We start from the raw sequence: 25,261 nt of genomic DNA, 5'->3' as shown, positions 1-25,261 counted from the left end.
TTTTTTTTTTTTTTTTTTTTTTTTGCATTGATTTAGTCATATGATTAACACCATTCAAAGCACCATCTAAAGTATAAAAACATTAAAAATGAATGTTTAATTTGGTTATCAATTCAAATCGACCAAATGTGAATGCTCAATGTAATTTATAACTAAATACATAAAGAACATTCCAAAACTATATACTAAACATTTTCCAAAATGTGTATAAAATATATGTAGGTCCATCACCCATCAGCATGCAATGTGGGAATGTTTTGATTTTGTTAGAAAATTTGAGGAAAGTGATATTTTAGATCCTTGTGTCATTTGACGATTTGGTTGGTTTTTTTATTTTTTAGTAATGTTGTATTTTGGATCTTTAATTTGTAGTTCTCTTAGACATTTTCATAAACGTAGGACTACAAATCTGCTACATATTAGGCATAAATAATTCAAAATTTCCACTAGTTTATCCCATTCGATAACTAGTACTGAACAAAGACATCAATTGAGTACAAAAGAACAATTTACTAGTATACGAATTATTGTGTACAACTATATTGAATATGTCTTAGCTTAATAATGAGTATTGGGAAGAAAAAAACTTGATACCCACAATAAAATATAATTTTTAAAAGAGTTAATTTCAACCGAGGTCTCGTTGTCTTTGGTGGGAATTCTAAATTTAGTACAAAATTATTGCTTTTGCTATTTAACACCCTAGATTATCATATTTTGGACATTTTAATTTATATTTTTTGGTGAAACCCTATTTTAGACAAATGTATTTACGTCTCTTCAATGTTTTCCCAATGAATTAATTCTAGCAGAGGTCTTTTTTTTGTGGCAATTCCAAATTAGTCCCATATAATCGATTTTGTTATTTAACAACCCAAACTATCATATTTAGAACACTTTTTAATCCTTCCGATGACATTTTCAGGTGAAACCCTATTTTGCAAAAGAGTATTTTTTTTATGACAAAGAAGAGACTTAGCTTCTTTCTTCTTCTTCTTGTTCTTTTTTTTTTTTTTTTTTTTTTTTTTTTTTTTTTTTTTTTTTTTTNTNTTTTTTTTTTTGTTTTTTTTTTTGTTTTTCTCTAAAGTTATATTAGATGATTCATAGTATCACGGACTAAAACAATAGCGGTTAAACTCAAGCTGACCTGGTGTGGCAACATCCTGAGCTTTTCAATTGCGTTGCAAAATGATTCCCCTGCTGCCGAAGGTCCTCACATACTCTGTATCGCCATTGATGAAGGACGATTTGGAGCCGAGTTGAAGGAGATGAAGACAAGAACAGGGTGAAGGAGATGGTGTAATTCATGACTAAAGAGACGGAAAAAAAAAACATTAAAGAGACAAAAATGACATAGCTTAATAATTATTAGTCTTCTCAAATTTTCTTTATCTATATATGTAAGAGTGTATGTAACACTGAAAATAAGACTACCTGTCTAGCTTGATGGAATAATTACTTTGGAATTTAATCAATAGAGTCAGTCAAGGCAAGAAAAAGTATAAATAAGGTCATTTGACCAAGAAAATAGAGGGAATGGTTACAACAATTATCAGGCAAAACGAAAATAAAGACAAAGGAAGAGAACAATTCTGAAGAGTCCATTGGAAGACTTTTGACTTTTGGCACAAAAATGTGTATGTAGCTACGAAGCTCAAAAATACTACGTGAACTACTCTCATTTCTTACTTTTAAATCTCAACTTCTACTCATTTTCACAAGTTTTTGACGTAGACACTTTTCTTGAGGCCTACATGATAAAATATCATATCAATATTTGCTACATCATGAAGTAAAAGTGAGGGAGTAGAATATGACATACACTAATTCCGATGAACTACATACTCTTATTGCAAGACATGCATTCCGTAGATGAGAAAATTCCAACTTGACTGTTTTTTTTTTTTTTTTTTTTTTGAAATATTCCAACCTGACTGTTAATCCTTCTTCAACATTGGGTTCTTCGTTGATGGATTCTTTAATTTCTTCGTTGGTTTCTTCACAGCTTCGACTTAGGGTTCTTCAATTCAATTGCAGAGAGAAACACAAAATATAACGGTAAAGGTAAATAATTAAAAGGGAACTGACTAAAAAGACTTAAATGCCCCTTACTAAATGAGGTCATTATTGGTTGAATCACTAAACAATAACAAAAGTGCTTAATTGACGAAATTTCAGACAATATAATTCAAGGATCACATTAGTTCAAACTGGAAACTATGAGCTACATTGACAGTTGAGTAACAATTGATGGACCAAAACATCGATTACCTCAATATTAAATTTGAAACAAAAGCCCCTAGAAGCTATTACAACGTACAAAAAGGAAAAATAAGACTTAACATAAGATTATTAGACCAAGAAATAGAGAAATAGTTAAAACAAATATAGGAAATTAGAGGAAAGATGAAAATATATAATAAAGAAAAACGAAGAGAACAATTCTAAAAATACAATCCGGCAATCCCCATCATCGGAAGACACTGATGACTTAATGACTATTAGCAATAAAACATGTAAGTAGCCAAATTGGCTTGTCTCCGTGACTAAAGCCAACATGTCCATAGAAATACTCCACCAACATACAGGCCTATAAAATAATTTAGTGTACATTAACGAACATATTCACTCTAGAGACAATAATAAGAAATTTGCTCTTAGTAGAGCTTATTTCAGAACTTATCGCTTATTTTAAACTATAAATAAGTTATAAATTCTATTTGGTAAAATATTGAGAGTTTAAAGTAATAGCTTATTTTGAAACCTTGCCCAAGTAACGTTTCAAAATAAGTTTCTGGCTTTATAACTTTTTTTATTTTATTTTAATAATGTCCATTTTAATAAGTAACATAAAGTCCATTATTATTATTATTACAGTGTTTTATATAAACTTTCAAAAGTAAAATTTGAATTTAGTCATTTAGGATTAATAACAACAACAACAATAATAATTAAAAAGTATGAGAATTGAAATTCTCAATAATTTTATTCCTACAAATCAAATACTAAAATTTAAATTATCACTTTATTTTCTTAAAAAAAAAATTACCACATTATTCACACATTATTATCTCCCATGGAATTGCAATTCATTTCCTGCCTAAATAGTTCATGTGAATTGTAATTGTAGAATGATTCATTTGTGATGTAAATTTGTCGTAAATTCCTGTTGGTTAGTGGAACATAACACACTAATCAAATTAACACAAGACTAATCCAATTAATTCATTATTCTAACCCATTACATTATAAATTTAATTTTTTAAAATCTAAATTTCCATTGTCATCAAGATTCAAGATATCAGCCTCACCCAAAAAGTATAAAAAAAGATATTCAAGATATCAGCAGACGGCAGACAAAACAACTCTTTTTTTATCATGAAAGACAAAACACTTAATAAATGAGTTAATTTCAGCGAAAGTTCATTTTCTTTGGTAGCAATTTCAAATTTAGTTTTAAACTATCATTTTTGCTATGTTTTCATCTCTTCAATATTGTGGAGGTCCTTTGTTTTATCATTCAACGTAGTATGGCTCGAATCCACTCCCTTCCATAAGAGAGTGCATGTCAGGTGCCACTAGACTATAAGGTCTTGACACCAAATATGCCCTTAAAACGTCTTATATGACTATTTTCCCTAAATAACATAAGGTCCCACTAACTTGGAAAGTTTGAAGGGAGGCATTAGACAATTCCATCTTAAGAAGACTTCTAACATTAGCGTTGATTTGGGTGTACAAATTAAAATCTTGAAACAAGTATATTTCTGCGTAACTATCTTGGATACAGCTCCGAAATTGAAGCTTCATTCACCGACAATGGCCGTGACTTGCTTCTAGACTCATCTGCCGAAACCGTCGACATGTCACTTCCACCATCGTAAATTGTCGGTGGATTAGGTGCCCTCCTTGTAGCAGAATTACTATTGAGCATCACCACAACATTCGCCATTGTTGGCCTTTCATTCACACCATCTTGGACACACAACAACCCAACATGGATACATTGGATCACTTCATTTCTACAATACAAACCTCCAAGACTTTTATCCACCATGTCTAGTGCTGTGTCCGCCCTCCAATGGCTCCATACCTGCAAAATTAACCAGAATCAAATCATATGGTTTAACAGAGATTTTCATTTTTTTTCTTATGGATTTTCAAATATATATACAGACATAGCTAATAAGATCTTGAGGTCCAGTTGATTGCTTGGAGAAAGAACTGTTTTTCAATCCTGTTATAATCTCCAAGAGTAGAACTCCAAAACTAAAAACATCTGACTTTGCAGAGAACATGCCATATAAAACGTATTCGGGAGACATACCCACTGCAAAACCATAACATTACATTAAACAGGAATGATAGAATTGATTCTAAGTGCATGCATTCTATTCACAGTTTGAGATTACATACGTATTTGAAAAATTAAAACTTACTACGTTCCAATAACTCTACAAGTATTTCCTTGACTTTGATCTACCGTTAAAATCCTTGCCAAGCCAAAGTCAGATATTTTTGAGTTCATATCTTTGTCTAATAGTACGTTGCTTGCTTTCAAATCACGATGAATGACTTTAAGATGCGAATCTTGATGAAGATAAAGGAGTCCACGGGCTATTCCTCCTATGATCTTGTAACGAGTTGACCAATTCAATAATTGTTTCTTCTCTTGATCTGCATAATAATTAACAAATATATATAATAAGCCCCAAATCATGTTATTATTTTAATTTAAAGTCTGAAACTAACCGAATAAAAAGTAGTCAAGACTTTTGTTGGGAACATATTCATAGATGAGTATCTTTTCCTCTCTTTCTAAGCAAAACCCCATCAGTTTTACTAAATTTCTATGCTGAAGCTTGGCGATCAATGCAACCTCATTCTTGAATTCTCCATCTCCTTGTGTTGAGCCGCTCGACAGCCTCTTCACCGCTACCTCTTCCCCATTGGGAAGCCTTCCCTGAGCACGACCAATATATATATAAATTTCACAAGTCTAGCTAAAGCGAATATCCAATGTAATTAATCTTGCACACTGAAAGACAAGACTTTAAGCTACCTTGTAAACAGCACCGTATCCCCCTTCACCGATTTTATTATTAAGGGAGAAGCAATTTGTGATAGCTTCAATGGTACTAAAATCATATTGTACTGACTCCTCAGTTGGAATTTCACTCATGCCTACACAAATATATATATAATTAGTATCACTACCAAAGAACAGACCAGAGAGGAAAATTGATGATAATCACAATTCACAACCAATTCAATCTGGTATTGCATTACCAGAAGTAGTCTCCTTCAGAAGAGATTGGGACTTCTTTCCTCTTTTCATTTTCAAGAAACAGAAGCTTACAACGAGGAGTAATATTATCCCAGTGACTGACACTACAGAGGCTGCAATAATAATCACTTTTGTAGAAGATTTTCCTTTATTCCCTGCATGAATAGATCAAAATGGACTTTATTCATAATATGCTTACCTTTGCTGCTAGCAAATTAAAGATTACCGTGGTAGAAAAAATTGCTTAAGCGCTTCTCAGGCCGATCTAGACGCTCGAGTATTTTTTTTTATTTTTTAAAAATTTCTTTAAATTTTTTAATTTTTTTAACATTTGATAATTATAAACTATTTAATACTTTAATAGTTAATACTAAAATATTAAATATTAACCTAAGAAAAATCTATAGTTTGAACAATTTAGGGTTATTTTGCTCCAAATAATATCTAGTGAAATAACATATTTAAAAACAAAAGGAACTAATAGGCTGATTAGGTGACCTAGCCGGCTCCTATGAGACCTAGGCGGTCAACGCTTAGGTGGCCTAAACAGTGCTTAGGTGGACTAGTTGGCCAGTCGCCTAGACCACCGATTATGGTGCATGCTACGTTAGGCGGTCCACAAGCGCTAGGGCTAGGCGCGGATTAATCGGTGCTTATGTGGGATTTTTGCAACACTGGAATGACCGAACAAGCTTACCATTGTTGCTAGCAGAACTGTGAACCATAGTTGGTGGAGGAGGCGGAGGATGGATAGCAGGCGGTGGCGGCGGTGCTGCCAAGGCGGAGAGATTGAAGAAAGTGAAGAACTCATACCTAACGTTACAGCTTGGGAACACAGCTCTTCCACCTTTGGCTCCTGAACAGCAATGAGGCAGCATTGCAGTAGCATTTCTTAGGCATATCTCACAATCATTCTTAGAAAGGTCCGGGGTACACTGCACAAGACCATACACCGTATCATACTCACTAAAATGACCTTGAGACACCGCAAATTTCCTGTCCCACCCACTGGATAATGCTCGGTTGATCATCTGATTGAACATGTTTTCCACAAACTGCATATACCCTGGTTTAGTTTGGTTTTCCGAGTTTGTCCCTGTGAACCAGGTCGATTGGTCTAATATCCCCAACATGGACTTCTCCGAGTAACGCAACATACATTCATCGTACCAAATCATAGCCGTCTCTCCATCGGTGCAAAGCTCCAATATCCTTTCACGGGCTTCTCCAAAACAGTCGCCGCAAACGTCCGTGGAAACGTCGCCCCGGCACAAGAACAAGCCGTGCACGGCGCCGACTGTGGTGTGGTAGAAACCATTGCTTCGGGTGGTATTGGAGGAAAGAATGGAGAGGAGAGAATCAAGGTTGGCTTTGTAGGTGCTGTTGGGAGTGTAAGAAGTAGTTGTTGTATTTAGGCAGCGATATTGCTGAAAATTATTCTCAGAGCTAACCTTGGTGATGAAGCTCATCAATAACCAAAACCAAACCATGATCATCACATCATATTGAGAGCTGAGGCACATCACAGTATGGCAACATATAATAAATTTTATTGATGTAGGAACCGCGTTAAGATGGAAAAAGGAAGACAATTATATTATTATTACACCCCACCTTAGGAAGACTTTGACATTGACATGGAAAATGAATCGGTGACGCGACAAATAGAAGCAATAGCACAAATATCATCAACATGCATCTTCGGCCGGCCATATATTAATTAAGCTCTCGAGTGATGGGAGAGAGCACCTAATCTAAAATATCATCAGGAAGTATCTCCTATCTCCTTTCACGAGAATCATGTTTTACCTACTTTTAATCATCCCTTTTAAAGGTATATATGAAGTTTTTTTTTTTCCTAACCTAGCCGTGTGAGTTGCTACCCTAACCAACAAAATATTACAATGAGGTAAGTCAACTTAGACTGTCCATAGGTAATATTCTCAAACCTAGAAAGTTAATAAGCTGCTTTCATTACGAGTCAAACTTGTGGTCAATTGTTATGCTGTGGGCCATGGTCCACCTTGCATTGTGAACCCTGGTTTAAAACGATATTCAGATTATATACATGCAGTTAACTGTAGTAGATATATAATATGTTAACTATAGTGTTGGGCGGAGGTTAGTGAATGGTCAAGTCCAAAAATTGATGGCTAAGAGAATGGTGGGCGGAGTTCGGGGAAAGGCCAAGTCCAACACCCTCATCTTGAAAATATGGTTGTATATAAGAAAATAGAGTTATGCCTTAGCTACAAGTTATAATTTTTGGTATAGTATTAAATGTTTAATCTAACAAGTAGTATTAGAGTCAAGTAAAAAGTGGTGTTAGAATTGAATCTCGTATTTGGATCAGGGTAAGAAGGAGGTGGTCTTATTGTTCGAAATTGGACAGATATTAATAATGCATTAACAGCTTAATTTTGGATAGTTTTGGTGGAAAAAATCTATCCAAAATTGGACACCTTGCTTAAGCGACCCAAGTCTAAGCCCAAAATTGAATACCAAGGCAATCACAATTCTAGTCCAAATTAGACTTCTTTTTGTCAACTTAGGTTGTGTTTTCATTTTTCGGGTTTTTAATGTTTGACAAAGCCGGGAGGAAAAATGATGGTTAACGGAAAGTGATTTCCAATCAAAGTGAAAACAAGTTCATTTTTTCAAAAAATGACTTCTCCTTTTTTGAACGAAAGTCATTTTTTGGGAAACTCAAATTTCATCTTCTTTGTTAGTTTCCATGCTAATTAACACTAGCTCCTCTTGGACCCTTTCCATAATAGGTGCTGGTTGTTAGTCATGTAAATAATATTAGACTTAGTATATTATTGTTAGAGTCAGACTCCTAGTATGTAGCCTATTGTAGAGGTAGTTCAGTGTAACCTCTTTATCTGTAACTCTCTCTCTCTCAGTGTCAATCAATCAAGCTCTCATTTGGTATCAGATTAGCGTTAGGTATCTCCCGCTTCCTCTCCCTCTTTTTCCGATGGCCAACAACGATTCCGAACGCACTGTCAGCGCCGCCGCTTCACCGGCGCCGGCAGCCTCCCACCATTCCCTCGTCTCCGCCCATCACTACGTTTCCATAAAACTCACCGCACGTAACTTTTTGTTTTGGCGAACCCAAATTATCCCGTTTCTCAAAGGCCAAAACCTTCTCAGTTATGTGGATGGAACCAACCTACCTCCGCCGCAGGAGCTCGTCGCTACCAGCGGCACGACGCAAGAGCCGGCGACCGCCGATGAGGCCTCCTCTGCCGTCGCCAATCCGGCATACGCTGTTTGGTCGCAACAGGACCAATCCATCATGTCCATGTTGATCTCCTCCCTTTCCGAAGAGGTAATGTACCTTGCGGTTGGCCGCACCACCGCAAGGGAGCTATGGCGATCCATCGAGATGGCGTTAGGCTCCTCCACACGCGCCCGATGTCTCAATCTCCTTGCTCAGTTTCAGTCGCTGAGGCAAGGTGACATGACCACCGCCGAATACCTTGGTCGAGCGCAACTCTTGATCGAGGACTTATCCCTAGCCGGCCGTCCGGTTTCGCTCGATGAACAGAACCTCTACGTGTTTAGAGGACTCCGGCCTGAGTTCAGGTCGATGGCGGCTTTGCTNGCCATATATTAATTAAGCTCTCGAGTGATGGGAGAGAGCACCTAATCTAAAATATCATCAGGAAGTATCTCCTATCTCCTTTCACGAGAATCATGTTTTACCTACTTTTAATCATCCCTTTTAAAGGTATATATGAAGTTTTTTTTTTTCCTAACCTAGCCGTGTGAGTTGCTACCCTAACCAACAAAATATTACAATGAGGTAAGTCAACTTAGACTGTCCATAGGTAATATTCTCAAACCTAGAAAGTTAATAAGCTGCTTTCATTACGAGTCAAACTTGTGGTCAATTGTTATGCTGTGGGCCATGGTCCACCTTGCATTGTGAACCCTGGTTTAAAACGATATTCAGATTATATACATGCAGTTAACTGTAGTAGATATATAATATGTTAACTATAGTGTTGGGCGGAGGTTAGTGAATGGTCAAGTCCAAAAATTGATGGCTAAGAGAATGGTGGGCGGAGTTCGGGGAAAGGCCAAGTCCAACACCCTCATCTTGAAAATATGGTTGTATATAAGAAAATAGAGTTATGCCTTAGCTACAAGTTATAATTTTTGGTATAGTATTAAATGTTTAATCTAACAAGTAGTATTAGAGTCAAGTAAAAAGTGGTGTTAGAATTGAATCTCGTATTTGGATCAGGGTAAGAAGGAGGTGGTCTTATTGTTCGAAATTGGACAGATATTAATAATGCATTAACAGCTTAATTTTGGATAGTTTTGGTGGAAAAAATCTATCCAAAATTGGACACCTTGCTTAAGCGACCCAAGTCTAAGCCCAAAATTGAATACCAAGGCAATCACAATTCTAGTCCAAATTAGACTTCTTTTTGTCAACTTAGGTTGTGTTTTCATTTTTCGGGTTTTTAATGTTTGACAAAGCCGGGAGGAAAAATGATGGTTAACGGAAAGTGATTTCCAATCAAAGTGAAAACAAGTTCATTTTTTCAAAAAATGACTTCTCCTTTTTTGAACGAAAGTCATTTTTTGGGAAACTCAAATTTCATCTTCTTTGTTAGTTTCCATGCTAATTAACACTAGCTCCTCTTGGACCCTTTCCATAATAGGTGCTGGTTGTTAGTCATGTAAATAATATTAGACTTAGTATATTATTGTTAGAGTCAGACTCCTAGTATGTAGCCTATTGTAGAGGTAGTTCAGTGTAACCTCTTTATCTGTAACTCTCTCTCTCTCAGTGTCAATCAATCAAGCTCTCATTTGGTATCAGATTAGCGTTAGGTATCTCCCGCTTCCTCTCCCTCTTTTTCCGATGGCCAACAACGATTCCGAACGCACTGTCAGCGCCGCCGCTTCACCGGCGCCGGCAGCCTCCCACCATTCCCTCGTCTCCGCCCATCACTACGTTTCCATAAAACTCACCGCACGTAACTTTTTGTTTTGGCGAACCCAAATTATCCCGTTTCTCAAAGGCCAAAACCTTCTCAGTTATGTGGATGGAACCAACCTACCTCCGCCGCAGGAGCTCGTCGCTACCAGCGGCACGACGCAAGAGCCGGCGACCGCCGATGAGGCCTCCTCTGCCGTCGCCAATCCGGCATACGCTGTTTGGTCGCAACAGGACCAATCCATCATGTCCATGTTGATCTCCTCCCTTTCCGAAGAGGTAATGTACCTTGCGGTTGGCCGCACCACCGCAAGGGAGCTATGGCGATCCATCGAGATGGCGTTAGGCTCCTCCACACGCGCCCGATGTCTCAATCTCCTTGCTCAGTTTCAGTCGCTGAGGCAAGGTGACATGACCACCGCCGAATACCTTGGTCGAGCGCAACTCTTGATCGAGGACTTATCCCTAGCCGGCCGTCCGGTTTCGCTCGATGAACAGAACCTCTACGTGTTTAGAGGACTCCGGCCTGAGTTCAGGTCGATGGCGGCTTTGTTTAGAGGACTCCGGCCTGAGTTCAGGTCGATGGCGGCTTTGCTCGTCGTTGCCGGCAAACCGGTGACGATTCCACAACTGTCGGACTGCTTGCAGGCGCAGCAGTTCATCTACGCCGATGAGCTTGCGCTGGGCGACGCCGTGGTTCCTCCTGCTCAGGTGACGGCGATGGCAACCACCCGCGGTCGCAGGCAGCACGGCAATGGAGGTTCATGAGGCCACAATCATCGCGGCGGTGGTGGAGGTCGTGGCAACCAGTGGTCTCACCGTGGCCGCGGCGGGCAGAATCGCGGTGGTGGTGGCGGACGTGCAGGATCGCCGAGGTGCCAGATCTGCCGCTCTCACGGCCACACAGCAGTCTACTGTTACCGGCGTTACTCCGATCAACCACCGGCGCAGGCTAACATGGCTGCTGTTGGCGACGATGGAGTCCCCGTGGATGCGTCGACGTGGTTCCCGGACACGGGAGCTTCAGCGCATGCTACTCCAGATCAGTCCATGATGTCGCATTCGGAGAATTATTCCGGCACAGATGTACTCCGAGTTGGTAACGGAGCAGGTTTGGGCATATCTCATATCGGTTTTAACTCGATTCCCTCCGTTTCTAAATCTCTAAAATTATCAAACATTCTGCATGTACCGCAATTATCTGCTTCGTTATTGTCTGTTAGTAAATTCACTACTGATAATAACGTTTTCTTTGAATTCCATCCAACTTTTTTTGTTGTTAAGGATTGCCGCACGAAGGCGGTTCTGCTTAAAGGTTCCAGTTCGGGTGGCTTGTACACACTATCCGTTCCCCGGGCTCACTCGGCTTACCTGACCGCCCGGGCTCCTTCTGTCATCTGGCATCAACGTCTAGGCCACCCGCATGCTCGTGTCCTCCAGCGTGTCCTTCAGTCATGTCTGGTTGCTCCACAAAAATTGAGTTCACCAAGTCTTTGTACCCCGTGTCAAATGCTTTAAATGCTCTAGATTTCCATTAGAACGAATAAAACATTCTAGTTTAAATGCTTTAGATTTGATTTATTCTGATATTTGGGGTCCGGCCCCGGTTATTTCAGCCGGTGGTTTTCGGTATTTTGTGCTTTTCGTAGACGATCATACGCGTTATTCATGGTTATATCCTTTACGTGTAAAAACCGACATTTATAAAATTTTTGACAGTTTCAGGGCTATGGTAGAACGTTTGTTTTCACGTTCTATCAAGGCCATTCAGTTCGATCTGGGCGGGAAATATCGTCGATTACATAGTCTGTTTCAGTCCCTTGGTATTGTTCATAGACAATCCTGTGCATACACGCACGAACAAAACGGGCGAGTAGAACGCCGTAATAGACACATTGTCGAAACCGGCTTAGCTTTACTCGCCCAAGGGTCTGTCCCACTAAAACATTGGGACTCTGCCTTTGAAACTGCTACCCACTTAATCAATCGGTTACCGTCATCAGTCTTACAGTTTGATACTCCACATTACCGACTATTCAAATCTCCACCCACATATACTTCACTCCGGGTCTTCGGGTGTCTGTGCTTTCCTCACCTACGACCATATAACCGCCATAAACTGGAGTTCCGGTCAACACCCTGTGTCTTCTTAGGTTACCCTACATTCTTCCGAGGGTATCGATGTTTAAATCTTGATAATGGGAAAACCTTTATCTGTCGGCACGTCCGTTTTGACGAGACTACTTTTCCCTATGCTTCTGTTGTTCAGGGAACAGGTGACAAAGCACCCTTAAAAAAACCGTGGGGCTCTAGTCCAATTGGTCCGGTGCAAGCACCTGTTAGTGTGCCATCTCCTGCTCCGGCTTTACCACCGCCCACCCGAGGGACAAAGCGGCGCAAAACAACCCTACCGCAACAGCGTGGACACAACATGCGCCTACGTCACATGACAAAGGGCACCAGTGAGCAATTTTAGGCTCTCACGGCTAATGTCGCGGATCCCACATGCTACACTCAAGCTATTGGTCATCCACAATGGCGTGATGCCATGGACCAAGAATTCAATGCCCTCATTCATAACTGTACCTGGTCTCTTGTCTCTCCCAAACCAGGTATGAATATCATTGGGTGCAAGTGGGTGTTCCGTACTAAACGGAAAGCCGACGGCACAATCGAGCAATACAAGGCTCGGTTAGTGGCCAAGGGGTTCAACCAGGTTGCTGGTGAGGACTTCTTCGACACATTTAGTCCAGTTGTTAAACCAACAACAGTACAGACGGCACCAGTGTCTGTTTCTCATGCGGTATCTCCGACTACTGATGCGTTTGATAATCCGACTCAGTACAGACGGCTGGCAGGGGCACTCCAGTATCTCACCATCACCCGCCCCGATCTCTCATATGCAGTCAATCGGCTTTGTCAGTTCATGCACGCACCAACAGTTGAGCACTGGGGCTTATTGAAGCGGGTTCTTCGGTATGTTAAGGGCACGTTGGATCACGGCTTGCGTCTTTGTTCGTCGACCTCAGCTGACATACATGCTTATTCCGACTCCGACTGGGCCGGGTGTCCGGCTGATCGCAAATCCACCAGTGGTTACGCCGTCTTTATTGGGGCCAATTTTATCTCCTGGGTATCTCGGAAGCAGCGCACAGTTGCTCGGTCGTCCACTGAGGCTGAGTATAAAGGGTTAGTCGATGTTACAGCTGAAGTCACCTGGGTCATCTCCCTGCTGCGTGAACTCGGACTTCACTCTGGTCGCCCCGCGACACTCTGGTGCGACAACCTCGGAGCTACGTACATGTGTGCCAACCCAGTGTTCCACGCCAGAACAAAACATGTTGAGATAGACTACCATTTCGTTCGGGACAAAGTTGCATCTGGGGATTTCCTTGTCAACTTCATCTCAACAAAGGATCAGCTGGCCGACATCTTCACCAAGCCGCTTCCTGCGGCCCGGTTTGGGACTCTACGAGGCAAGCTCAATGTTGTTTCTCTACCACCTTGCGCTTGAGGGGGTGTGTTAGTCATGTAAATAATATTAGACTTAGTATATTATTGTTAGAGTCAGACTCCTAGTATGTAGCCTATTGTAGAGGTAGTTCAGTGTAACCTCTTTATCTGTAACTCTCTCTCTCACAGTGTCAATCAATCAAGCTCTCATTCTGGTAGCCATAGGAGCAGCTTCAATAGAAGCACTTGTTTCTGCCACCATATTTATTGCAAAAGTAGAAGAGCATTTGTGATTGCGCCTTAAATGGATCCCCACATGCACAGTATAACTGATCTTTCTATTGAACACCTTGGGGCAGAACTGGCACCCATACTTTCCATCCTTCATAATCACCCTGTCGGTAAAGATGTGGCCGATTCCAGTACCCGGGAAGAGTTTTTCAGTGAAACTTGCGGTGCTATGCAAACTCCAAGCATTCATCAAATCTTATTTCACAAATATCACAGTAATACCAGTCATGGATTTGAATATCGGCCGGATTATCTGTCCTCTCCGGCATAATTTCTTCATCGTGCATCTCATGTGCAATATATGGAACAATAGCACCACTGACACCATCCCATTCTTCTTCCCTGAGAGCAACCCCATCCGAATTGTAGGGGAAAATGCATGGTTACAATTGCCTCCATCATGATCATTGATCATGATCATTATCATCTTTCCCGGGGAGAACAACCACATTCCGTTAAAAAACCAGTTTTTTTAACCATTTATTTTTTAAAAAAATTTATAAATAATATTTTAATACAATTCTGCTCATTTTATTTAAAATGATCTAAATACAGAAAGACAGTTTTCTAAAATACAACCAAACACGAAAAATGATTTTTTTTTTAAAATGACTTTTTTTCTGAAATATTTTTTCAAAATTTATTTTCCAAATTTCCAAACACAGACAAAAGACTAGCAAATGATAGAGGTCTCACTAACTTAGAATGCTTGAAAGTATATATTAGTTAATTACGAGAAATGATATATGAACTCTTATGAAGTAAAAAATGTGCATCATTTATAGTAATTTTATTGATAGAAGAAAAAATAATACAGAGTAATAAAAATTATAAATCACTTTTTTCTCTGGGTCACTTGGATATAAAATAAAAAACGAAATAGAAATGGGAAGATTTGAAATATTACTCGTTAATTACAGCCCATCGTAGGAAGACTTTGACATTGACACGGAAGCAAGAAGAAATAAATTGTCAAACATAGCTAATATCGCCAGAAAATCAAATGTCGGACTTTTCTAGCTACCAAATGCACTTTTTAGTGTTGAAATGGATGTACTACAAATTAATCTTGAAATAATTATTTCTGCTTAATTATCTGGGATACAAATCTGAAATCGAAACTTCATTAATGGACTGATCCACTGTTTCTCCAAAAGAAATCCTCTCAATTCCACCATTGAAAAATGCAGGGGGATTAGAAGGTGTTCTCCTTGTAGCAGAAAAGCTATTCAGCATCAATAAAACATTCGCCATTGTTGGCCTTTCATCCACATCTTCTTGGACACACAACAACCCAACATTGATACATTGGATCACTTCATCTCTCGAATATAAACCTCTAAGACTTTGATCCACAATGTCTAGTGCTCTTTCCTCACTCCAATGTTTCCAAGCCTGCAACATTCACCAGTTTAAAGTGTGCTTCAATAACAGGGATTATATTGTTAGTTTTTTTTTTTGTGGATTTCTACTTTACTCACATAGCTAAGAAGATCTTTAGCTCCAGTTGATTTCATGGACAAAGAACTGTTTCTCTTTCCGGTTATAATCTCCAAGAGTATAACTCCGAAGCTAAAAACATCTGACTTTACGGAGAACAAGCCATGCTTAACATACTCGGGAGACATGTAGCCACTGCAAAACCATAACACAAAAAACAAGAATGAGTTCTAAATTAGTAAGAATACATGCACCTCTGAAAATTAAAACTTACTATGTTCCTATAATTCTATTTGTATTTCCTTGGGTTTGATCAGCCATAAAAATTCTTGCGAGGCCAAAGTCGGATATTTTTGAGTTCATATCTCCGTCTAAGAGCATGTTGCTTGCTTTCAAATCACGATGTATAATTTTGAGACGTGAATCTTCATGAAGATAAAGGAGTCCACGAGCTATTCCAACTATAATTTTGAAGCGAGTGGACCAGTTCAATAGACGCTTCTTCTCTGGATCTACACAATAATAATTAACAAAATTATATATATTTAAGCCCTCAAGTTAGGTTGCTATTTTGATCTCTCAACTTCAATAAAATCATATGGCAAAGAGAAGCTATATACGGGTCTAAAACTAACCAAACAAAAAGTAGTCAAGACTTTTGTTGGGAACAAATTCATAGACAAGTATCTTTTCTTCTCCCTGCAAGCAAAATCCCAACAACTTTACTAAATTTCTATGCAAAAGCTTGGCAACCAATGCAACCTCATTTTTGAATTCAACAGCTCCTTGTCTTGAACTCCTCGACAATCTCTTCACAGCTACCTCTTGCCCATTGGGAAACCTTCCCTACACACCACCAACATATAAAATCAATGGATAATAAAAACTCATAAGTCAAACGTTTAAAATGAACATCCAATATATATTTTTGCACATTAAAAGACAAGACTTGTACCTTGTAAACAGAACTACATCCACCTTCACCAATCTTATTCTCTGGGGAGAAACAATTTGTGATAGCTTGAATGGTACCAAAATCATATTGTACTGACTCCTCTATTGGAATTTCAGTCATGCCTACACAAATATATAAATGGCAATTAAACGGATTAGTATTAATTATTACTAACAAGAACAGGTTGTCATTGATGATAATCACAGGTAATCTGGTACTGATTACCAGTAGTTGCCTTCTTCACACGATAAATGGACTTCTTTGCTCTTTTCATTTTCAAGAAACAAAAGCATGAAACAAAGAGTAATATCCCAGTGACTGACACTACAGAGGCTGCAATCACTTTTGCTGAAGATTTTGCTTTATTCCCTGCATGTATTACGGATTTTGAAAACTACTTTGAAGAGAGAATTGAACAAGAAGAAAGGAAAATAAAGACCGCTAAAAATATCTTTAAAATATAGGAAAGCTAAGACATTTTTCTTTTCAAATTGAACAATTTTCAGTTGAAAAATTAAAAAATTATTAACTTCTGGAATCCATTTTCTGGTTTCTAAACGAACCCAAAGTGTTGCTATTGCATTGAATAAATTGTTAAAGAATTGCCATCGAGTTTACCTTTACTGGTAGTGGAATTGGGAAATACAGATGGTAGAAGAGGAGGGGCAGGAGGATGGATAGGAGGCGGTGCCGGCGATGCCACGGCGGCGGCGGAGACATTGTAGAAAGCATAGAGCTCATACCTAACGTTACAGCTTGGGTACACAGCTCTAGCACCCAAGGCTCCATAACAGCAAAAAGGCAGTTCATTAATAGCGTATCTGAGGCATATCTGACACTCAACGTTAGAGAGGTCCGGCGTACACTGTCCAAGAACATACACCGTCTCAAAGAACAAAGTACCTGCCACGCTAAAATTAGTTTGCAACACCGCAAATTTCTTGCCGGAACCACTGGATACCGGAGTGATTATCTGATCAAACATGTTTCCGACCAATTCCATGAACTGATTTGGGACTTGAGTTTCGTTTTTGGGGTTGCTCATTTGGTACCAGGTCGATTGGTCTAATATCCCCAACATGGACTTCTCCGAGTAACGCAACAAGCAGTTATCGTACCAAACAATACCCGTCGTTTCATTGGTGCAAAGCTCCAATATTTTTGTACGGGCCTCGCCAATGCAGCTCCGGCAATCGTCGGTGGAGACGTCGCCCCGGCACAGGAACAAGCCGTGCACGGTGTCGTTGGAACGGCTGCCGGCGACTGTGGCGTGGTAGAAGCCATTGTCTCGGGTGGCATTGGAATAAAGATTGGAGAGAAGAGAATTAAGGTTGGCTTTATAGGTGCTTTTAGGAGTGTAAGAAGTAGTGTTTTGGCAGTCCCAACTCAAAGCTTTAAGAGAGCTACCTTTGGTGATGAAGCTCATCAACAAGCAAAACCAAATCATCATCATCATCATCATATATCATATTGTGAGCTGAGCTGAGGCACATCAGAGTACAACAACATATAACACTAAATGTCCATTGGCTAGCTCAATTAATTCAACTGATACCCTAAAGTCTTGCTCTAGTGCAAATTTAGAGGTGATGAAAATCTCTTATACTTAGAGTGTAGGTATAAGCCAGGCAATGAGTAGGAATATGGAAACTTACAGAGCTGTTCGTGATTTATCTCATCTAGCAATTTTTGGGCAAGGGCTTTCAAGGGTTAGGATTAGTGTGGCATGCTGAAAAATAAAAAACAAAATATTACAATAAACTATATATGCAGTGAAGAAGATGCATATATGGTAGGTTGTTTTATGTATTGTGGTAAGAAAAGCGTGAAGGAAGGAGTAGACAGGAGTCGAGGTTGGTCAAATTTTATAAACATTATGTCTAATAATGACTTAAAATATGCCCCCTTGGCACTTGATAGTCATATGAAATAGACTAGCAAATAATTAAGAATTTGGAAATTTTCTAGAAGTGTTAACTTTGAAATTAAGCTTGAGTTGCTCTGGGCCTCTGGTTGAGTAGTTGTATTTGCGCGTTTTTTTTTTTTTTTTTTTTTTTTTTTTTTTTAATGAAAATCGTGTTTTATGGTTTGTTTCATTGTAGAGGAAATTATTAATACGGTGAGAGTTAATACCTAAGTTAGTCCTAGACTACAGTGATTTTTCTTAATTTAGTCATAAACGACATTTTGTGCTTAATTAGGTCCTCAACTTTGATGGTTTTACCCAATTGAGTTCTTGGCTGTTAGAATTAAGGATTAAATTGAGAATGATTGTTATAGTCAAAGACTAAATTGGATAAAATCACTACCGTCGAAGACTAACTTGGGTAAAACTACCGTATAGTTGATGACTAAATTATGTATTAATAGATGTGAAATTACCAAGCTATCTTAACAGAGAACTCAATTGAGTAAAATCATCAAAGTCGATGACTTAATTAGGCACGAAAAGTCATTTAGAACTAAATTGAGAAAAATAACTACAATTGTGAACTAAATTGAGTATTTACCGTGACTTTGACCAACATTGTTATTTAAAAAATTACGAGTTTAATCTAGAGCGCATATTCAAATATCGACTATAATTTTTGTTGTACATTAATAAAAAATATTGAATAGATATCTTTTCTTTTCATATACACATTTTACCATGGCGGGGCATCATGCCTTGCAAACTTACTCAATGGCTAAGATTTTTATTTGACCAAATATTTAATGTTTATAAAAATTAAATATCATAAAAAAATATTTTTTTAAAATAATACAATAGAGAATTGAGAGAGACAAGACTGGAATTCCGAATTTGAAAACATTGAAGACTCCAAAGTCCAAACTCCAAACACAATCAGCTTCCCCGCGACGTCCGCTGCCCCATTCATACGAAGAAGACTTTTGGCATTATTCATGGTTGACTCTACTTATCCACCAATTGGTCAACAATATTTAATCATCAATGGACGTTTCTCTCCCTGGTATCTAGGTTTTGCTCTTTCTCCCTATTTTCTAGGGTTTTTCGCATGGCGTATCTTTGATTCTCTTCGACGTTTTTTTTTTTTTTTGCTTTCGGTCATCATCATATTGTGAGCCGAGGCACATAACAATACAGCAACATATAACAATAAATGTCGTCGGACTAGCTCAGTTGATCTGACCGACACCTTAAAGTCTCTTTTCAATAAGAATGTGGGGCTCAAAGCTCGTTGGACTAGCTCAATTGGTTCAATCAATCACCCTAAAGTATTATTCCAACAGCTGTGTCGGGTTCAAAGCTCATTAGACTAGTTCAGTTAGTTCGACCAATTACTCTATAGTCTTGCTCTAACGACAAGTAGGGTCATTAAGAGATCTTAACCAATTAGAGGTTATGAAGACCCTGATATTGACAGTAGAGTTGGTGATTAATTATCTCCTCTAGCAAATCTTGGGATAGAAATTCTGAGGACTTAAAAGTAATTAATCTGAGATAAGTTAACAAACCTGATATATAAAACAAAAAGAAAAAAACATATACAATAAACTAGATATGCCGTGAAGAAGATGAATATATGGAATAGGCTGTTTTATGTATTGTCGTAGGAACAGCGTGAAGGAAGGAGTAGACAAGAGTTGAGGTTTCGTTGGTCAAATTTTATACGGAGTAATTTTTATGAGTCTAATAATGACTTAAAATATTCCCCTTGGCCCTTGATAGTGATATGAAGTAGACTAGCAAATAATTAAGAATTTTGAAATTTTCGAAAAGGTTTAACTTTGAAAGCTTGAGTGCTCTGGTTGAGTTGTATTTGCGTGTTTTATGGTTTGTTCAATTGTGGAGGAAATTGATATCATACCGTGACTTTGACCAACAATGTTATCTTAAAAAATGACTGAAAATTTACTTAAAGCACCTCTTCAAATATCAATTGCAAATTTTCTGTATTTAAAAGAGGACAATAATTTTTTTTTTTTTCAGTGGATATCTTTTCTTTTCACATATAAATTTTACCATGTCGGGCCCGGGCATCATGCCTTACTAACCTACTCAATGGCTAAGATATTTATTTGACCAATATTTAATGTTATAAGAAATTAAATAAAAAAGAGTCACACTTGTGTGAGACCGTCTCACGGATCCTTATTCGTGAGACGGGTCGGGTCAGGTCGAAGCACCATGCAAATGTCACACTTATATGTGCAAATGTCATACTTATATGTTCAAATATAATACTAATCAGGAATACAATTTTTGTTACTTACAAGAGAAAAAGTATTACATTTTCCATAATAAGTAATGTTGACAAGTTTTTCTTACTTATAAGGGAAAATATAATACTTTTGAGGAAAAAAATGTAATACTTTTAAATTGAAATGTAAAAGTATTGTATTTTCCCTTAAAAGTATTACATTTACCCTTATAAGTAACAAAATTTTTATTCCTGATTAGTATTACATTTGAGCATATAAGTATGACATTTGTGCGTATAAGTGTTACATTTACATCTTGACCCGACCGACCCGACCTGACTCACAATGAGACAGTCTCACACAAGTTTTTGCCAATAAAAAAAATTATAATACAATAGAGAATTGAGAGAGACAAGACTGGAATTCAGAATTTGAAAAAAATGGAAGAATCCTAAGTCCATCCAAACACAACTCCTTCAGCTTACCCGCGACGTACGCTGCCCCATTCATACGAAGAAGACTTTTGACATTATGCATGGTTGACTCTACTTAGTCACCAATTGGTCAACTATATTTAATCATCAATGAATTGACGTAAGTCATGCCAACTGCCCAACTTACAACTAGCAAGTTTTTTTTTTCCCAAAAAAAAAAAAGTATTTTAAAATTTTAATTACTCTTAAACTTACTATATATTTTATAAAGTATGATACTTGATAAAATTAGATTTCAAACTTTTAGTCAAATTGGAAAATTAGGTCAAAGTTGTATATGGATCCATATCAAATTTTAATAATGTAAGGAATGAGAGATATAATTACTATTATCAAGAATATCATTTGAGAACGTAAATTAGACCAAGAATACGGATCTAGAATTACACTATTAAAATAAAGAATAGGAGATGAGATTGCATTAACGGAGTGAGTACAAAGTTATTAGTTGGTTTGGCCAATAATCCTGGTCGAAACAGTCTCACTCGTTAATATAATAGTACAATTCAACTAACTAGGAGTAGTGCAAAATATGATTTTAATGGAGATTGGTTGGTTCATTGAGGTTGCTTCTGGACTGATCCATTTATTGACCTGGTGAAAGCGTGGTTTCATTTCCACACTCGAAAACTATAGGCGGATTAGGTGTCCTCCTCGTAGCAGAATTACTATTCAACATCAACACAACATTCGCCATTGTTGGCCGTGCATCCACATCTTCTTGGACACACAACAACCCAACATGGATACATTGGATCACTTCATTTCTCGAATACAATCCTCCAAGACTTTGATCCACCATCTCTACTGATGTGTCCTCCTTCCAATGTTTCCATGCCTGCAACATTATATTAACCAGCTCCATGGTCAAGCCATTATATATAACATATGATTTAACAGAGATTTTCAAATATACTCACATAGCCAATAAGATCTTGAGCTTCAGGTGATGATTCTGTTGAGCTAGGGAAAGAAGTAGTTTTCTTTCCAGTTACAATCTCCAAGAGTAGAACTCCGAAGCTGTAAACATCTGATTTCACAGAGAACATGCCATGCATAACATACTCGGGAGACATGTACCCACTGCAAAATCATAAATAAAGGATCGAATCAAACAAGCTAAAACAACTACTAAGTGCATGTTGTTCCCACTAGTGGAGATTACACACACACGTGTGTGAAAATTAAAACTTACTATGTTCCAATGATTCTACTTGTACTTCCTTGGGTTTGATCTATCATTAAAATCCTTGCCAGGCCAAAGTCGCTTATTTTTGGATCCATATCTCTGTCTAATAGTACATTGCTTGCTTTCAGATCACGATGTATAATTTTAAGATGTGAATCTTGATGAAGATAAAGGAGCCCACGGGCTATTCCTCCTATGATCTTGTAACGAGTTGGCCAATTCAATAGTTGTTTCTTCTCTGGATCTGCATAATAATTAACAAAATTTAAGTAGAACCTAAGTGACATTATTATTTTAATTTAAAGTATGAAACTAACCGAATAAAAAGTAGTCAAGACTTTTGTTGGGAACAAATTCATAAACGAGTATCTTTTCTTCGCTTTCTAAGCAAAATCCCATCAGCTTTACTAAATTTCTATGTTGAAGTTTGGCAATCAATGCAACCTCATTCTTGAATTCTCCATCTCCCTGCGTTGAACCGCTAGACAGCCTCTTCACCGCTACTTCTTGCCCATTGGGAAGCCTTCCCTGTGCACCACCAACGTATAAATTTCATAAGTCTAGCTAAAGTGAACGACATTTATCTAATGTAATATTACACATTAAAAGTCGGACTAGAGTTTGCATACCTTATAAACAGCACCATATCCACCTTCACCAATCTTATTATCAGCGGAGAAGCAATTTGTGATAGCTTCAATAGTACTAAATTCATATTGTACTGACTCCTCTATTGCAATCTCATTCATGCCTACACAAATGTATAATTAGTATTACTAACAAATTAATGATAGAGGAAATGATGGTAATCACAAGCAATCTGGTGCTGCATTACCAGAAGTAGTCTCCTTGACATCAGAATGGGACTTCTTTGCCCTCTTCATTTTCAAGAAACAAAAGCTTAAAGCGAAGAGTAATATTATGCCAGTCACTGACACTACAGAGGCTATAATCACTTTTGCAGATGATTTTCCTTTATTCCCTGCACAGAAACAAATAAATTCTCCATCGTGTTGCTATGTATATATACTGCATTCAATAATTTGTAAAGGTTAATTTTTTTTTATTGTTTGTTTTTGATTGACCAGAGAAACCCGCAGCCACTATAAGAGAGTGTATGCTAAGTAAACACTATTGACCTAAACCAAGAAGGTCTACTGGTGTGTGCTGAGTAAACTCTGTTGACCTAAATAAGGAGGTTAGTAGGCCGTTTTTACTGGGAGTCGAACCTGTAAACTAATGGTTACCAAGTCAACAGCCTGACCAATTTGGCTGGAATTGCGGCTCCAGAATGACCAGAACATACAAGAGCAATTTACCTTTGTTGATAGCAGAACTGGGAACTATAGTTGTTGTTTGAGGAGGATGATGGAAAGGCGGCGGTGACGGTGGCGGTGCCGGCGAGGGGGGAAGAAAGTAGAAAGGGTAAAGCTCATATCTCATGTTACAGCTTGGGAACAGAACCGTAGAACCTTGGTTTCCAAAACAGCAACGACGCATATATTTAATAACACTTCTAAAACATATCTGACACTCAACCTTAGAAAGGTCCGGAGTACACTGTCCAAGAGCGTACACCCTCTCCGCGGCGGCGCTAAAATTGGTTTGCAACACCGCAAATTTCTCGCCGGAACCAATCGACGCTCGAGTGGTTATCTGATCCAACATTTTCCCCACCACCTTCATCAACTCGTCCGGTTTAGTATCATTAAACGGGTTCCTCATGGCGAACTGGTCCGACCGGTCCATTATCCCCAACACGGGGTTCTCCGAGTAACGCAACATGCAATTAGCATACCAAATCATAGCCGTCTTTTCGGTGTCGCAGAACACAAACACCATTTCACGCGCTTCTCCCACGCAGGCCTGGCAGTCGTGGGCGGAGACGTCGCCCCGGCACAAGAACAGGCCGTGCACGGTGTCGCCGGGACGGCTGCCGGCGACTGTGGCGTGGTAGAAGCCGTTGTCTCGGGTGGCGTTGGAATAGAGATTGGAGAGAAGAGAATTAAGGTTGGCTTTGTAGGTGCTGTTTGGAGTGTAAGAAGTTGTGTTTTTGCAGTAATAATGCATGACAAGATCAGAGGTTCGAGCTCTGGGGATGAAGATTATCAACAAGCAAAACCAAATCACGATCATCATCATATGAATTGTGATGGAAGAACATTAACAAAAGTTATTACGGACAATCAAGTACATATACAGATGATATATATTGGGGTAACTTCTCGCTTGATAACTACAAGATTAGAACAACCACATTAATGATGTTTGGAAAAGTTTTTTTATAACAAAAAAATCAAGATGGAGTTTTTCAACAAATGAAGGTAGGGTTTTTATTATGATTTTTTTATCCTACAGATAAATAATTTGTGAGGTCCATTTGGATGAGAATAAAAGTGTAGCATGGACTGAGAGTGCGTGTCTGGTGCACTGACTATGCCAAACTAGACAACTAGTGCCTTCTATGCGCCAGTTGGACACCTGAATGTCATAGTGTTTGTTTGTTTTTTTTGAAAGATTTTTTTTCAGAATTTTGTTTTTCATTTTCTTTACTCCATTCTCTTCTCTCTTTCCCCTCTTGCCTACATGCCCTGAGCCCCTGACAAAATTCAAGGAAAAAACTAAAGAATTATTGAAGTTGCTCTTACAAATTCAGGGTATTGCCCTTCTTGGTCAAAATAGCGAAAAGGGAGGGATTGGGTTTAGTGTGGGGGCTATGAAGGGATTGAAGGCAAGGTAATTCCCCTCATTTTAAAATATGCAATACTCACTACAATTTCATGAATTTATTTTCACAAAATAATAATAATAATAATAATAATAATAATAATAATAATAATAATAATAATAATAATAATAATAATAATAATAATACATTTAAACATTTTTTTTAAAAAAGGCTCCACCCCCACCTTGCCAATGCAGCTTTTCAGATTTTGCATTTTGCAATATCAACCTTAAAAATTGGAAAAGAAAAGGAAAAACAAAAACAAAAAAAAACAAAAAAAAAAAAAAAAAAATAACAAAAGAA

At 38.2% G+C, this 25,261-nt stretch overlaps 2 protein-coding genes and 1 pseudogene across 3 annotated transcripts; all 3 read right to left on the bottom strand.

Moving 5' to 3' along the window:
* Positions 1 to 3,775: 3,775 nt before the first annotated feature.
* Positions 3,776 to 6,810, bottom strand: LOC116032839 (annotated as a pseudogene).
* Positions 6,811 to 14,849: 8,039 nt separating this feature from the next.
* Positions 14,850 to 18,161, bottom strand: LOC116031411 (cysteine-rich receptor-like protein kinase 25). 2 transcript variants are annotated; one of them, XM_031273614.1, is made up of 7 exons: positions 17,002 to 18,161; positions 16,609 to 16,752; positions 16,384 to 16,505; positions 16,064 to 16,274; positions 15,703 to 15,940; positions 15,470 to 15,623; positions 14,850 to 15,383 (listed from the first exon to the last, which is right to left on the bottom strand). In XM_031273614.1, the coding sequence occupies exons 1-7, from the start codon at positions 17,843 to 17,845 to the stop codon at positions 15,081 to 15,083; spliced, it is 2,016 nt and encodes a 671-aa protein (XP_031129474.1). In that variant the 5' UTR covers positions 17,846 to 18,161; the 3' UTR covers positions 14,850 to 15,080. The 2 variants fall into 2 exon arrangements, with proteins under 2 accessions (XP_031129474.1, XP_031129482.1); XM_031273622.1 differs by lacking the exon at positions 16,609 to 16,752.
* A 3,271-nt stretch (positions 18,162 to 21,432) lies between these two features.
* Positions 21,433 to 24,364, bottom strand: LOC116029155 (cysteine-rich receptor-like protein kinase 25). The gene is made up of 7 exons (XM_031271063.1): positions 23,550 to 24,364; positions 23,066 to 23,212; positions 22,860 to 22,981; positions 22,548 to 22,758; positions 22,237 to 22,474; positions 21,962 to 22,124; positions 21,433 to 21,879 (listed from the first exon to the last, which is right to left on the bottom strand). The coding sequence occupies exons 1-7, from the start codon at positions 24,298 to 24,300 to the stop codon at positions 21,628 to 21,630; spliced, it is 1,884 nt and encodes a 627-aa protein (XP_031126923.1). The 5' UTR covers positions 24,301 to 24,364; the 3' UTR covers positions 21,433 to 21,627.
* Between the last annotated feature and the right edge of the window lie 897 nt (positions 24,365 to 25,261).

Source organism: Ipomoea triloba, chromosome 1 (genome assembly GCF_003576645.1).
Source record: "Ipomoea triloba cultivar NCNSP0323 chromosome 1, ASM357664v1".
NCBI classification, from domain to species: Eukaryota; Viridiplantae; Streptophyta; class Magnoliopsida; order Solanales; family Convolvulaceae; genus Ipomoea; species Ipomoea triloba.
Note: the sequence above shows the minus strand (reverse complement) of the source record. Positions and strands in the feature narration are given on the sequence as shown.

Bases quoted from the DNA above. Each gene is read 5' to 3' on its own strand.
- LOC116031411 (XM_031273614.1), bottom strand. From the start codon at position 17,845: ATGATGATGATGATGATGATTTGGTTTTGCTTGTTGATGAGCTTCATC. The intron at 16,753-17,001 runs GTAAACTCGATG...TAATACATGCAG, and splicing joins CAATTCCACTACCAGTAAAG to GGAATAAAGCAAAATCTTCA. The intron at 15,941-16,063 runs GTTAGTTTTAGA...ATTATTGTGTAG, and splicing joins TCTTGACTACTTTTTGTTTG to ATCCAGAGAAGAAGCGTCTA.
- LOC116029155 (XM_031271063.1), bottom strand. From the start codon at position 24,300: ATGCATTATTACTGCAAAAACACAACTTCTTACACTCCAAACAGCACC. The intron at 22,475-22,547 runs GTTAGTTTCATA...ATTATTATGCAG, and splicing joins TCTTGACTACTTTTTATTCG to ATCCAGAGAAGAAACAACTA. The intron at 21,880-21,961 runs GTGAGTATATTT...ATAATGTTGCAG, and splicing joins CTCAAGATCTTATTGGCTAT to GCATGGAAACATTGGAAGGA.